Source organism: Rhincodon typus, chromosome 41 (genome assembly GCF_021869965.1).
Source record: "Rhincodon typus isolate 14 chromosome 41, sRhiTyp1.1, whole genome shotgun sequence".
Classification (NCBI taxonomy): domain Eukaryota; kingdom Metazoa; phylum Chordata; class Chondrichthyes; order Orectolobiformes; family Rhincodontidae; genus Rhincodon; species Rhincodon typus.
This window is the reverse complement of record NC_063372.1, coordinates 3985731-4001342: the sequence shown is the minus strand read 5'-3', so window position 1 is coordinate 4001342 and position 15612 is coordinate 3985731. Positions and strand designations below refer to the sequence as shown.

The following is a 15612-nucleotide window of genomic DNA, read 5'->3' as shown; positions in this document are numbered from 1 at the left end:
CCGTCAAAGCAGTTGATTTTCATTGGACTAATTGGGATGTAATCATCCGCTTCTTCATAGTTGATGCCTACTTTAAAAAATAAACCTTTTTTTTTTGTTTTTGTACATTTTTAGTAATCTGGATCTCTGAGCTACTTTTAATGATGCAAGAAACTTGCTGTGGCATCATTAGAGTCTGTACAGATAGCAGAATCTCAGCTCTTTATTGCAGTTCAAAAAGATTTACCTTTTTTATAAGTGGAGATGGAAAAGCCCGATAAGTGCATGCTTTTATTGAAATGCCTCGTGGAAGGTACTGCAAGTTCTCAGTTCCGGCACTATATGTGTAGCAAGTTACACTTGATCTTCTGATTACCAACTGGGCTTATAAACAAGATATCCCTTTTCAACTGGAATAAGGTTATATCCTTGAAGGAGTTTGACATTTCAATGGGTGAGTTAATGAGCTCCCAGCACAAAACCTACCTAAAATGAAGATAATGCTTTTTAAACGTTACTTTTTACCAAGAAGCATGAATTCCTTTTTGAGGATGTTTTTGGTTGTCGTTAGAAAATGACATGTTGTGTTGGGAGAAAATCTTGTTGGCTAAAAGAGTTTTTTTTTTCCTCTGTTCACTTGTGGGATGTGGGTGTCACTGTCTGGGCCAGTATTTATTGCCCGTCCCTAGTTGCCTTGAAGGTGGTGGTGAGCTGCCTTCTTGAACTGCTGCAGTCCATGTTTTGTAAGTCGACCTACAGCTGGGGAGGAAATTCTACGGTTTTGACCTAGTGGCATTCAAGGAATGGCAATATATTTTCCAAGTCAGGATGGTGAGTTACTTTGCAGGGGGTGGTATTCCCACATATTTGCTGGCCTTGTCCTTCAAATAGAATGGGCTGTGGGTTTGGAAGGTGCAGTCTAAGGAACATTGGTGAATTTCTACAGCGCATCTTGTAGATGCTGCTACTGAACATCAGTGGTGGAGGGAGTGCATGTTGAAGGTGCTGGTGGGGGAGCTGCCAATTAAGCAGGCTCCTTTATCCTGAATGGTGTCAAATATGAAGGTTGTTGGAGCTGCATTCATCCAGACAATTGGGGAATATCCCATCGCAATCCTCACTTCTACCTTGTAGATGGTGGGCAGGCTTTGGAGAATTGGAGGTGAGTTATTTGTTGCAAGATTCACAGCCTCTGAGCTACTGTTGTGGCCACTATATTTATATGGCTAGTCCAGTTCAGTTTCTGGTCAATAGTAACTGTCAGGATGTTGATTAGTAGGGGATTCAATGATGGTAATGTCAATGCATGTCATAAGATGCTGATTAGATTCTCTCGCTGGAGATGGTCATTGCCCCATGTTTGTGTGGCACGAATGTTACTTATCCTTATGTTACTTATCTTAAATATGAATGTTAGGAACATTGAGGATAGATAGTTAAAGTTGCATCTAACCTTCTGCTCTCAGTGGTGTGTGTGCAAGAAAAAGTGAAAATAAGCTGCTTTTTCCTCCCTTTGCATTTTTTACAAAACACAAACCATCTCATTGCAGAATTGTGATGCAATTTCCCCCTTCCCCATACATTTTCTTACTTTGCTGATCCAATATGAATATTATTATGTCTGTGTCAAACCTCAAAATATAGTGTTGTTCAAAACGCATTCAGCACACACTTGGAAAATGTACCATCGCAAGATTCTGTTTGAGTGCAGTTGTAGTGTTTGAAATATAACTCCATTAAGTGCAGATCCAGAGAAGAAGGACCCTAGATTAAGTCATGTCGTTTGGCTTTTGTTTTCAAGGGCAATTTAGAGGTGAAAGTCCATAGATGGAAAGCTCAAGGTTGTGGTCTACTCTCTCTGCTCAATGGGAAGTCGGGCACAGTTCCAGTACCCAGTGCCAAAATGTATTCAGGAAGTGTCTTCAGCTGCAACTCCTGGAACCTCGACAAAGCTGCGAGTATCGTGGACAGCATAGCATGTACAGAGAGGTGATCACACTGCAGGCGAAGACTCCACAGGAATGGTTGATCACCAGTTAGTGTAAGAGGACTAGGCAGGTAGTGAAAGAGTCTCTTGTGACTACTCCCCCTGTAAAAGAGATATACCACTTTGGTTACTGCTGGGAGAAATGGCCTCTCAGAGGAAAGTAGCAACAGCCAAATTCGTTGCACCAAAATTGGCTGTGCTGCATGGTAGAGGAGGAATGAGAGGAAAGACTAAAGTAATAGGGGTTTCAATTGTAAGGGGAGTAGACAGACATTTCTGTAGTCACAAACCAGACTTCAGGATGGTATGTTGCCTGCTGGATGTTGGGGTCAAGTTTGTCTCAGTGGCTACAGGACATTCTAGACAGCAGGGTGAATAGCCACTGGTTATGTTACACATCGTTACCAACAAAATAGATTTAAAATAATGGGAATGAGGTCCTAAGAACAGAATATAGGGAGTTGGGAAGCAAGTTTTTAAAAAGTAGGACCTCAAAGGTAGTGATCTGAGGGTTGCTACCAATGCCACATGCTAGTCGGAGTAAAAGTAGTAGAATATATCAGTTTAATAAGTGGCTGGAGAGATGGTGCAAGGGGGAAGGTTTCAGATTCCTTGGACATTGGGACTGGATCTGGGAGAGGTGGACAGGAAACTAACTGGATGGGATGCACCTGGGCAGGACCTGATGTCCTAGGGGAAATATTTGCCAGCGTGGTTGGGGAGGGTTTTAACTGAAATAGCAGGGGGATGGGAACCTATACACCTGAGACAAAAGAGAAGGAAACAAGGACAAAAACAAAAGACAGAATGGGAAATAAGAAACATGATAGGCTGAGAATTAAAAGGCAAGGATCACAGTGTCATATTGTAATGGGAACAGGACTAAGAATGTTAAAAGAATGAGCCTTAAGGCCTTGTGTCTTAATGTGCAGAGCATTTTGTAATAAAGTGGATGAATTAGTCAAAGAACTAGATATAAACAGATTTAGTATAATTGGGATTATGGAGAAATGGCTGCAAGGTGACCAAGGATGGGAACTGAATATCCAGGGGTATTCAGTTTTTAGGAAGGACAGACAAAAAGAAAATGGTGGTGGGGTAGCTTTGCTGTTTAAAGATGGTAATTAATGCAATGGTGAGGAAGGATATTAGCTCTGATGAAGTGTAGCCTGTATGGTTACAGCTTAAAAACACCAAGGGGCAGAAAATAATAGTCAGGGTTGAATATATACTCCCAAACTGTAGTTGTAATGTTGGGGAAGGCATTAACTGGGAAATTGGAGTTGCAAGCAGCAAAGGTACAATTGTAATTATGAGTGATGTTAATCTACATAGAAATTGGGCAAATCAAATCAGTGACAATACCTTTTTTGGAGGAATTCCTGGAGTGTATGGGATGGTTTTCTGGATCAATAGATTGCAAATCAACTAGGGATCTGGTCATTCTGTGTGTTATGATCTCTCGGGTAGCTAGCTCAGACCTGAATATTTAACCAACTTGGTCATTCTCTGTTAACAGTTGCCACTCTTCCCATCTTTCCCTTTATTACTGGAGCTGTTTGCCTTTGGGGCAATTTTTGATTTTAGAGAATGAACAATTTAAGATCTCACCAAATCTAGTGAAATAAGTTTCTCCTGATCTTAGGCCTATTTGTCTGACCCTCTAATGCCAACCTTTACAGTCAAGAAAAACTACCTTTCCACCTCTACCCTGTCTAGCCCTCTTAAGAATTTTTATACACGTTGATATGATCAGCTGTTGAGGCCAGAGAATATGAGCCTATGCTACATAATCGTGCTTTTCTCTGGCAATCATTTCATTCCAGGAATTGGTCTAATAAGCCTTAGTTGCACAGCAAATGTATCCCTCCTTAGATAGGAGACCAAAACTGAGCATAATACTCCAGATGTGGCCTTGTCAAAATCCAATACAGTTACCAGAAAATGTTCCTGACTGTGGTGGTCTAAACCCTTTCCAATGTAGGCTAACCTACAGGTATGACAAGAAATTAGGAAAGTGATTGTATGTTAACAGAATGTACTGCTTTTTGATTTTAAAAATAGTGACATGTGGGAGAGTATATTCCCTTAATTCCCTTTTTCATTCCCCATAGCTCTGGCTCCGCCACTACTTTACTTTGTTGGGAAGAGGGGGATATCCTTACAGACAGCAGCATGTTCAAGAATATGTGAGTGAATGTGGGTTTCCTTGTGCTAGAGCGGGGCATCTAGTGCCATCTGCCCTTGGTTAGAGAACTCTGACGTTCTTCTCGTCGCAAAGAAACCACCCCCTATCCTATCCCCATGACCCTGCATTTCCCATGGCTAATCCACCTAGCTTGCACATCGCTAGGCACTATATATGAGCAATTTTAGCATGGCCAATCCACCCTAACCTGCACTTATTTGGACTGTGGGAGGAAACTGGAATGCTCGGAGGAAACCCACGCAGACATGGGAGAACATGCAAACTCCGGACAGGTAGTCGCCCGATGGTAGAATCGAACTTGGGTCCCTGAGGCTAATCACTGGCTCACCATGCCACCCACGTATGTCCTGTAAGGTTTCAATGTCTGCAAAGCTTGGCCATCTTAAATGGAATAGATTGTAATAGTATTAACTACCCTCAAATCCATTAATGTGCTACCTTCATGCCTGTTTTGGGTTTTTTACAGCCCTTTGCATAGGTGAGTTGCATGTATAGTACAGTATCATATAATAAGGATCATTGTTGCATAAGAAGCTGATTTTGTTGAACAATGACTTTGAAAACTACTATCTCCCAGCCCCCACTGTTACACATGGACTCCTGTAGAGTTGATCCTTGCCCTCAAGCAGTTCAACCCTGTCGACGAGTACTTTCCATCTGACTGAAACTGGAATTTGTCATTTTAGTAGCGTGGCATTGTGAAACATGTGTGAACCTATGCTTTTCCTGTGGGAAGCTGTTCCTCTTGTTCTAACGCTGCAATTCCTACATTGTTTAGGCAGCTGTGTTTCTAAATATTTACTATGGCACATTATTCTGTCATCTTAGCGATATGTCACCTGAGGAATGATAGCAGTTTTGGTGGGTACTAGCTACCCTCCTATAATACCTTGCTGAAGTAGCTATTCCAGTGGGATAACTTTGCTGTGTATGATCTTGTCCTTGTATGATGGGTGCACACATTGCAGTAGGAGTCACTGGACTGGGTTAAACCAATGCTGCAACTCTCCCTGCATTGAATGCACATATTCTGCTGAGCAATCTGAAATGGAACTGAAGAGCAGAGGGCCTGTTTTTGATATGCAGGTTCACAGTTCATCAAAGGTGACAACTGTAAATTGGTCAGTAATGAGATGAGTGTCATCTCTGGATTCTTATTTAGAAGCATGGGATGCAAAAGCAAAGGCTTGATATTGAACTTGCAGCAGACCCCACTGCAGCTGGAGTTTTGGATGTAATTTGACAACTTGAAGTTGAGGCTTTCATTTCAGTGGTTGACTGGTGGTCTGATTTGAGGCCTTTTGAGATTAAGGTTACAACAGGATAATCTTTTTCATGAAACAAAAACAGAAATTGCTGGAAAAGCTCAGCAGGTCTGGCAGCACCTGTGGAGAGAAATCAGAGTTCAGATTTCTGGTCAACTGACCCTTCCTCAGAACATTGATCAGTGGGATAGTTATGGAAAAATAGTTGTTTCTGTGGCATCACCACTGGCTTTAATTAACCAAACAAAAAAGGCACCAATTTAAGATGCTCACAAAGAATTAAAGGAGAGTTACGAAAATGTCTTCACAGTGGGTGGTTAGATTTTTTTTTTTGCAACCCATTATGAAAATCAAAGTTCATTAATTACTTTTAAAGGGATCTGCATTGTTTGGGGGAGGGGGAGGGAACTACAATCTATATTGAATCTGTAACATTTGTAACTTGTTGGGAGGAAAAATACTGAATCCCCACTCGTGCCTGTTGAGAAATTTGTTTTGTAGTGCAAAAACAACTTTGAATGCCCAGGAGTGATGGTATAAAAGGGCATGAGGAGTGAGCAGGAGAGTTGGGATTAGACTAGGTGGCTTGAGGGGGGAGAAAAACCAGGTGCTGATGGAATAAATGGCCTGTTTTGTGCTGCAACATTTCATGATTGGGGAAATTTCATTTTTAAACTTTCCTTGCTTTTTAAAAAAAACTTAGTGTGTGAAAGGGGTCAATTAAAACAATGATGATCACCCTTTTTATTAAAAATTTATTGTTTCATACACTGTGCCCAAACCTAATGCACCTTGAGCTCACCATTAACGTGAGTCACTGCAGCCTGTGCTGTAGGTAGACCCACAATGCTCTTAAGGAGGGAGTTCCAGGATGTTGACTCAGTGACACTACAGAAATGGTGTTTATATTTCCAAGCCAGGATGGTCAGTGAGTGGCTTGAAGGGGAACTGACCACATATCTGCTGCCCTTGTCTTCCTCCTTGACAGAAGTGGTCATGGGTTTGGAAGGTGCTGTCAGAGGACCCTTGATGAATTGTCTTAAGTTTTTTCGCCTTCAATTGGACTTTGTCCAGTTTTGAGAGAGTGGACTAGGTGGATTGCTCCCATTGATCTCTTTCTGGACTGGGGCCCAGATCTATACCATACCAAGCTCTTTGGATACACAACCCCATAGATTCTGCATTCCACAAATACAAAATTACTAAAACCAGCTTTGTTTTCTATCAATGAAGATGCTTTTATGCTGGGAGATGTTTTGGATTTGGATTTGAATTCCAGGGAGCTTGCATTGTTGAGTTGACTCCTGGCTTTTGTATGCCTAAGTCCCTCGTCCTTTTGGCAATTTTGTTCATCTGCAGAAACTGGCGTCTAGTTCTGCCACAAGGGGATGGAAAGCTTAAAGGCAGGAACTGGCATGAATACCTGTCTCTGGGAATTCAAATTTAAGCTGCTGGTGCAGGTGCTGTTGTACTGATTCTAACCTTTTGGCAAGAGGTTGTGGGAAAGCTCGGAACTGAGGGCCAAAAATATATTTGGTGATTATCAAGAATTCAAGAGAAGCTTTTCCTTACCCAGAGAGTGAGGAGGATGTGTAACTCGCTGCCGCTTTGGACCAATTAGCTTGATTTTATGCTGTGAATTTAGGAATGTAGCCATTGTTGAGATTATGTTCTGCTTTTATTGGTTGGAAGTGGTCATGGGTTTGAAAGGTGCTGTCTAAGAAGTCTTGAATTTCTGCAGTGCACCTTAGAGAGTACGTGAGTGTCAGTGATGGAGAGAAAGAGTCTTTATGGGTTTGGTGTCAATCAAGCAGATTCCTTTCTCTTCAATGGTGTCGCATCTTGTGTTGTTGGAGCTGTACTAGCAAGGCAAGTGATGACCATTCCATCACACACTCCTGACTTGATGCTTTGTAGATGGTGGACAGACTGTGGGGAGTCAGGAGGTGACAGTTTTTGTAGCCTCTGACCTGCTGTTGTTGTCACTACGCTTATATTACTGTCAAGGGGTGATGGTTGAATTCTCTCTTAGTGGAATTGGTCACTGCCCAGCACTTACGTGGCACAATAGTTACTTACCACTTGTCAGCCCAAGCCTGGATATTGTCTAGGTCTTGCTGTATTTGGAAATGGACTGCTTCAGGATCTGAGGAGTCGTAAATGATGGGATGGGATAGGTTGAGGTGCTTTTCTAGTGAATCAGCAGATGCGTGGCAGGCTGTATAGCTTCCTTTCTGTGCTGTAGACATTTTGATAATTGTGCCACTCGGCATGTTTATTTTAATCCAGAAGCAGTTGAGAAATTGGCAGGGGAGATGCTGCACCCATTAGCTTTTAAATCCTAGTGACAATTTGAATAGCTTAGGGTGAAACTGAAATTTTTTTTTAATTTTTAAAACCAGGTTCATTGCCAAACCATGTGCCCTGAGCCTTCGAATTCAAGCAAATGGACCACGCAGAGCGCAGCCCAATGCTATCCTAGAAAAAGTCTTTACATCAATCACTAAGGTGAGTGTTGTGGTCCTGGAGCTTTTGCTTTTACCAGAAAGAGCATGTTTTATACAACCAAGGTTGACTGGGTATGCGCCCCCAAACCAGTCTTGTACCACAGCCCAACTCCCTGACTGAATGGGTAGAGCAGCATTCTGCACTTTTCTACAAATGAAAGCGAAACATTGTGGGTGCTGGAAATTTGAAACAAACAGAATGCTGGAGAAGCTTGGCAGTTCTGGCAGCATCCATGGAGAAAGAAACAGAATTAACGTTTCAGGTCCAGTATGACATTTCAGAACTGAAAGGTGTTGGAAATTTTCAAGCAAACACTTTATCCAACTTGAAGTGTCTGCTTATATTTTAAAAAATAACATTTTTTAAACACTTTTTTTTTGGTTGTGAAGAAGTCTAATTGGACTCAATGTTAACTCGGCAGGTCTGGCAACATCAGTGCAGAGAGAACAGCAGAGTTTCTCCAGCATTCTGTTTGTCTACTCTGTACTCAAAGCCTGGTCAGTGTTAAAATAAATGATATTAAATGCTGATGCCTTGGTTGCAGTTTTGTGCTGACCTCCCAAATGTTTGATGTTTTTCCATCTTGCTTTCCTCTTTTTAAGGATACTAAATCTTTCTGTCTATATAAAAATTCTGTGTCTAGGCCATTTATCATATTGCACTTACACCTCATTGACTCAGATATTATTCATAACAGCTACAAGTCACAACAGAACAAATATCCATGAGGACACAATGTATTTTTCAAAAAGAAGTCATTATTTCTCTTCTGATTTTACTTTGAACCTGAATACTCTCTGCTGCTGTTAGAGCAGGGGATTCACACAGTTAAAACTTCTCAAAACACAATCATCCTCTAATTGAAGTTGCTTACAGCAAATGGTTTGTGTGATTTTAAAGAGACTAGCTAACTCCACCCTTGGCAGCAGAACAATACATTGTGTAATTAGATGGCCTAAAATTCCTGTTTTGTAATATAACATCACAAAAGACTTGCAAGTATTGCAAACTCTGACCTGTATAAGTGTCTACCATGAAGTCTTATTTGGGTTTTATTTTGTCCGTATCTTTAAGCTGTGAATATTAATCAATCTTGATATTCTGTTTTAAGATTTATTCATTAGGCAACAACGTTACATCCTTTCCAAACTTCGAGGCCCTATAAAATTCGAACAAGCCAAGCCTCTGGTACAGGAGTATTTAATACTTCTGAAGTACTACTGAAATGCTAGAGCTTTCGTGTGCCAGACTGCTAGGAATAGTGGACTGTAGCAATCGACAAAGGTTCAGACCCTTGAGAAAATGATCTTAAAAGTGGGGATTATGCTGCTGTTGGCTTGCCAGAGGTCTGGCCTGGTGGTGCCACTCCCCAGGCGGCAGTCGTGTACCTACAGTACACAGTGCTCCTTTATGGTGAATTAGCCAATACGGTTGGTTTCCATTCTGTTTAACAGCAGCGAAGGCATCCATTTAGCTATTGTGCCTGAGCTGAAAGCATGTTTTTATGAAGTAAATGTGTGGCATTTTTAATGTTGAAAATTTTAAAAAAAAAAAAAAAAAAAAAAAAAATTCTCAATTGCAATAATTCCAATAACTAGTGGATTGTAGGAATTTGTGTTTATAGTGGCACCTTTTTTTTGCAGCCTTGTGCTGTCCCGGATGTGCTTTTACAACCGATAGATTAGATTATTTTGAAGTTCAGTCTCTTATGGAGGCAAATGTAGTAGCCGATTCTTTGCCTGATAAATGACTATATAATCCCTGTTTTTAGTCTCTTGTGTGGTGTTAACTTGAAGAACATCATGGACAAGGATTCTAAGAAAACATTCTGCTATTCTTCAGATGATCTCTGCCCCACCTGAGCAGGCTGATTTCAGCCTCGGTCTGAAATGTCATTTATAGGGTGACGCCACCAGCAATCCAACAGTCATTCAGTACTGCATGGAAATGTCATCTGAGATTATAGACTTGTGCCCATAGTGGGGCTAGAGCCCACATCTTTGGAGTGTACTGAGCCAAACTGACATCCAAGAAGCAGAGGAAACAAAATGCTTATATGAAACCATAGAAACTTGATGATATTCTTGCTGCAACTCCAGTAACAGTATCTGCGATGCATATAGTCCTAGTAGCTACACAAAGCAAGTCTTGAAATGCAGCATTGAAAGCTTATTTGGTTTGTATATGTATGGTACTTTTGGATTATCATCCTTTTGAGAAATTCTTTCACCAGGAAAGAAAGCTGAAGTATGTGTAAGACTCCCTGGTCCCACTTTTTTTTTAAATCCTTTACTCCAACAAGGTGCGAAGATTAACAGAGCCTGAAATCTATTTCTTAATGCGTAGGTACACTTGAGACTTCAGACCAACACTAGTACAGATTAATCATGTTGTTCTTGAAAATACAGAATGACTATTGCTTCATTATTGTGGTGCGCGGTATGTCTTGTGCCCTGACCATTTGAGTATTAGCTCAAATTTAAATTTAATGTGTGTTCTGGAGAACGTTTGCTTTGAATGTTTCATATGAAAGGCTACTGCCAAGCTTTTAGTGGAGGGCAATTCAAGGTAAAACCTCAGCATGACTGAAGGGAGGGAATAGATTTCTACTCCAGGAGCTGTCTGGTTGGAGGATGAGTGATCGTTGAAATGCCCGAGACTGGTGTTGGGAATTCTACTGGCTTTTGTTTTTCTGCACTTGATTTGGAAGCTTGATGCATACTAGTCACATGCAGTGTGTGGACCAAACCAAGTGGGAATGGGGCTGGGCATGCAGTTGGACAGACCTCTTGGTTGAGCCTGCACAGACAGTGATGACTATCCCAAAATGAATGGCAGGTGAGTCCATGCCAGATCAAAATATTCCCATAATCCCCAATATCTTTCAATATCAATAAAATCTCTGTCTCTCTCCATCTTGAATATGATGTGGAGGTGCCAGTGTTGGACTGGGTTGAACAAGGTCAAAAGTCACACAACACGAGGTTATAGTCCAACAAGTTTATTTGAAATCTCAAGCTTTTGGAGCACTGCCCTTTTGTCAAGTGCTTTTCAACAGAAAGGCAACCCGCCACTATCCTAATCAAGGACTATAAAAGCTGTTTCTCCAGTAATGTCAGATATAACATAGTGTAGAGCTGGATGAACACAGCAGGCCAAGCAGCATCAGAGGAGCAGGAAGGCTGACGTTTCGGGTCGAGATCCTTCCTCAGAAAATCAGTAATCTCCAGTAATGTCCATGGGATGAATTTAAAGACAGTTAATCCCATGACCTCTGCCTAGGTAGATCACCACTGACTGTCTGAACAGCAGTTGTATACTGTAGTGGTTAAGCTAGCATTGGTCCTTTTTGATCAGGTTTGGAGTGTCTTGATTTAAATTAAAAGCTCTAGAATCTTTTTGAGGAAATGCACAAATGCATCTACAGATAATTGACCGTTTATAGCATGTGGATAAAGGATTTTACAAAGCATTGGCAATCAAGACCAATAAAACCTAGTCTTGACTCCTGCATAAACAGTTAGCTTATTGACCCTCTACAATAAAAGCATCATTTCATAAAATGGAAAAATATAGTAAAGTAGCTGCTGTAAATATCTCCTTAACAGTAGTCCTAAATGGTAGAGCTGGCACAGTGACTCGTTCCTGTATTGTAGATCATTCTAGTTGAGTCTGTCGGGAAGTCTCTGGATGATAAATGGGTTGATCAAGTCATTACAGCCACATCTAGGGGGGTGGGGTCAGTAAGGAGGAGGAAAATTCAAATTAAATCGAAAGCTTGGGGATCTTCGGAAGGTTAGTACAGCATTTGAAATTGTTCCTAAAGCCCTTTTTTGTTAAATGTGTTGAAATTTTAAGTTGGTTTTTTTTGTTCACTTCATTTGATGTTTTAGCACCATAAACCTGACCCAAAGCTTACAAACCAATTTTTTGGGTTTTTTTTATTTGCCTTGCCTTGCTTTGCAGTCTTCAGTACAATTAGAAGGAGGCCATTTGGCCCCTTGCATCTGTGACTGCTCTTTGTTGGAGTAATCCAAAACTGAATGCACCACCCCAATCTCTCCTCGCAGCCCTGCATTTTTTTTTCAACAGCAATCATTTGTATTTATACAGTGCCTCTTCTGTAAAGAAACATCCCAAACTGTTTCAGAGGTATATTAGGGCAAATGGATTCTGAGTCAAAGAAAGGATTGGGAGGGGAGATCACAGGCTTGGTCAAAGAAATGAGTTTTGAGTTGGGCATTGTTGTTTTTTAAAGATGGAGATGGAGGGTTATGGAGGAAACACTCCAGTGTGAGGCCAACATGGTTGAAGGCATTGCTACTGTTGTCAGTGTGCAGGGTGCAAAAAATTCAGAAGAAGCCAGAATTTGAGGACAGGTCATTGAGCTGGAGTATGATTACACAGATGGGAAGGAGTAAAATCATGATTAAACTTACAAAAGTTAGTACTTTAAATTTTGATGCTTTGGGGCTGAGCAAGTGGAAAGAAAGAAAGCATCTTCACTTACACAGCATCTTTTATCACCTCAGCTGGGATTTGCACAAAGCTCTCCTCCTAAATTTAGGTCTGCAAGTGTCAGAGTGATGGGTGAGTAGGGATTGTCGCAGCATTGGATAAATAGTGGGTAGAATTCTTGATGCCCTCTGACTTTTCCATTCTTTTATGTTTGGTTACCCCAGCATCTTCAGAATACCATGTAATTCCTTGAGCGCTGTTTGCAGTATGAGGGCTTTTGACAGCAAAGGGCCTTTTAGAGTTGGTGATTGAAGAGAATAGGTGAAAGGTGGTCTTTAAACTGTGAAACTAGGAATATTTTGAAGGGGCCACAGTGGGTATGCTGCACGACTACTTCCTGAAGAGCTTGGAGTGTCTGAGGTGGTTACCTCTCGAGCTATTGGATTTAGGAGCTCTTCCGATCCGTGATAAGTGCGTTTTATCAATTAGAACAGCTGTACTGCCATGACAATTATCTGTAGGAGCCCTGTGTTAAATGGGTTGGGATAGCTGGGAGGTGTGGTAGCACAAAACCAATCTGGGTGCCTGGCTGCTCATCCAGTAAATTGAGTGCCATTTTGGAAGGTATGCCAAATTAGAAAGAAGCTGCAGGACATAAGGAGTGATGAGATATGGGGCACATCATTGGTGGCAATCAGCAATGAATCAGTTTGGGAACAGTGTATTGACCCAGAGGCCTCTGTGCCACTGCTACTAGACCCATTTACACTCAGCTAAAATGACATTCTTGTACCTCCTGGCTGCATTATTAAACAACAACTGTGCACTCTGTTGTGTACAGCTATTGAGTCACGTGCTGGAACAGCCTTTGATCTAATATGACAGAGTAGCATCTACATTAACCGTGTGTTTTCTGCCATTGAAGTTCTGTTTTGTACTGTCCACTCTGCAGCAGCTTCTGCCTGTTTTTCCCCTTTGTCTACCCACCCTGCGTACATTCTGAGAAACGTACGATGGCCAATGCTTTGGCATTTGGCCCAAGTGGAATTGGATGCATTAAAACGGTCAGCTTCTGGTCAGAATTGTTCCATTTCACTTTCAGGGCATGGATAGCAGCCACTCATCTTTGTGGTGCTGTAATCCTACGCTATGCATGATCTACTGTTTACCTGCTCCCACCCCATAACATCCTGTTCAAGAAAATGTCCTGTCACTGCAGTTTAATAAATGCCACACTTCACTTTTAGTGATGCACTTTAACGAAGCTCATTTCTCATGCCACCTGTTTGCTGACTTTCAAAAAGTTTGTGTTCACTCTCCTCTGCCTTGGGGAAATGCATCAGTTGGTGTGTGTTGGTGAGTTTGCATCGATTTAGGAAGGCCCCAGGTTTGATCTCTTCTCTTGGGTATTCTTGGGACAGGTCACTAATTTAGTTTGGCACATCCTGAGTGCTGGAGAGGGAAAAGAAATGAGTTAGGATTCCTGCTCACAGTGCTGAGTTTTGTAGGGAGGACTATGTCAGATTCTGTTTTGATGCCCTGCGCAATTGATTTAGTTTGCTGATGCTTGCTGTCTTGGTTCAGTTGTGAAGAACAGGCACCTTGGGCAATATGTTTGACCTGCCAGTACCTGTGAAGCTATTTGAGCACAGGCAGTACCACCTGGAGCACAGAGGGGGTGAACAGTTCCTTTCATACTTAAACTCCCATGTTACTCCATTCAACAGTCCCCTAACACACAAGCAGATGTATTGCACTGATGAAAAACTCACCATGTGAATTCACAGCAGGTAGCCCTTATTGAATTAACATTATTTACACCTGCCCAGCAAAGAGGGCAATACAACAAAGTGCTCAGATCTTGCAAATACTGCAGGGATGTTTTCCATTGTGAGGGTGAGAATTTTTAAAAAATCGTTGTTTCCGCAACCTCTTGATGCCCAATGTGCTATCAGCTTTCAATTGAATGAACCGTGTATGTTTCCAATTAAACTCCAAAAAATCGTAATGTCTGAAGCTTTACAATAAAAATATCAACTGCTCTTCCTGCATCTCTTTAATCACCTTGGTTCCTTTCTTATTTCCTTGCTTTTAGGAGGGTGGCTAGCCATGTGTGCTAATCTAAGTAAACAGTTCCTCTGAGCCCTGTAGTCACCCCTTTTTAGGGAACAATGCCGAGTAAGTTTTTTTTCTCATTAGTTTGTTTTTGTTTATCCTAGTTTTCTGGATAGAAAAGTCTTGTGGGTCTAGTGTCTGTATCGTTTAACAATGTTATGTCAAAAGACTTCTGCAGGACTGAATGTTGGCACAAGTTAATTCTAGTGGATCATGATATGCAATGAAGTTTTTTTTTAAACCTGTTCGGCACATCTCTATTTGAGTTTATGAATGTCTCTGACTTAAGTTACTTCAGCTAGATTGAGCATTTTACTTTTGGGGTGGTGGGGGGGGGTGGAGAGAAAACAACATTTTTGTACATATTAAGGACAAGGGTTAGTAATGTTCAGGATATTTATTTCAATTCAACTTTGCAGTTCTATTCTCCTATTAAAACAACATTCATGTACCACATCATACCATGCGCCATGTTTTTGAACGTTGTCAGTTATTGCTGGAGTGGTTTCTGGAAACCACTATATGGGCGGCATGGTGGCTCAGTGGTTAGCATTGCTGCCTCAGCGCCGGCAATCTGGGTTCGTTTCTACCCTCAGGCAACTGCCTGCGTGGAGTTTACATGTTCTCCCCGTGTCTGCATGGGCTTCCTCCGGGTGCTCCGGTTTCCTCCCACAGTCCAAAGATGTGCAGGTTAGGTGGATTGGCTGTGCCAAATTGCCCATAGTGTTCAGGGATGTGTAGATTAGGTGGGTTATAGGGGGATAGGTCTGGGTGGGATGCTCTGAGGACTTGTTGGGCCAAAGGGCCTGTTTCCACACTGTAGGGATTCGATGATTCAGTGATTCTTAAATGTGAGCTAATGAATATATTCTTTTTCTTTCTTTCCTTCTGCTCAGTCTCCTGATGAGAAAAGACTTGAAGGCCTGTCGAAACAGCTCGATTGGGATGTCCGCAAAATTCAGCGCTGGTTTCGACATCGAAGGAATCAAGATAAACCAAGTACCCTCACAAAATTCTGTGAGAGCATGTACGCCTTTTTTTCTTTTCCCCCACCCCCCTCGCCTGTTACTGAGTCTCCAATTGTATCCCAT

At 41.6% G+C, this 15612-nt stretch overlaps 1 protein-coding gene across 1 annotated transcript in view; it reads left to right on the top strand.

The window, feature by feature from the left end:
- Positions 1-15612, top strand: part of LOC109926281 (ceramide synthase 6-like) — a 61719-nt gene that overhangs the window by 15039 nt on the left and 31068 nt on the right. The window contains exons 2-3 of the mRNA XM_048618802.1: positions 7843-7948; positions 15418-15585. Of these exons, the coding sequence (XP_048474759.1) occupies positions 7843-7948; positions 15418-15585 (274 nt within the window). The remainder of the gene's footprint in view (positions 1-7842; positions 7949-15417; positions 15586-15612) is intronic.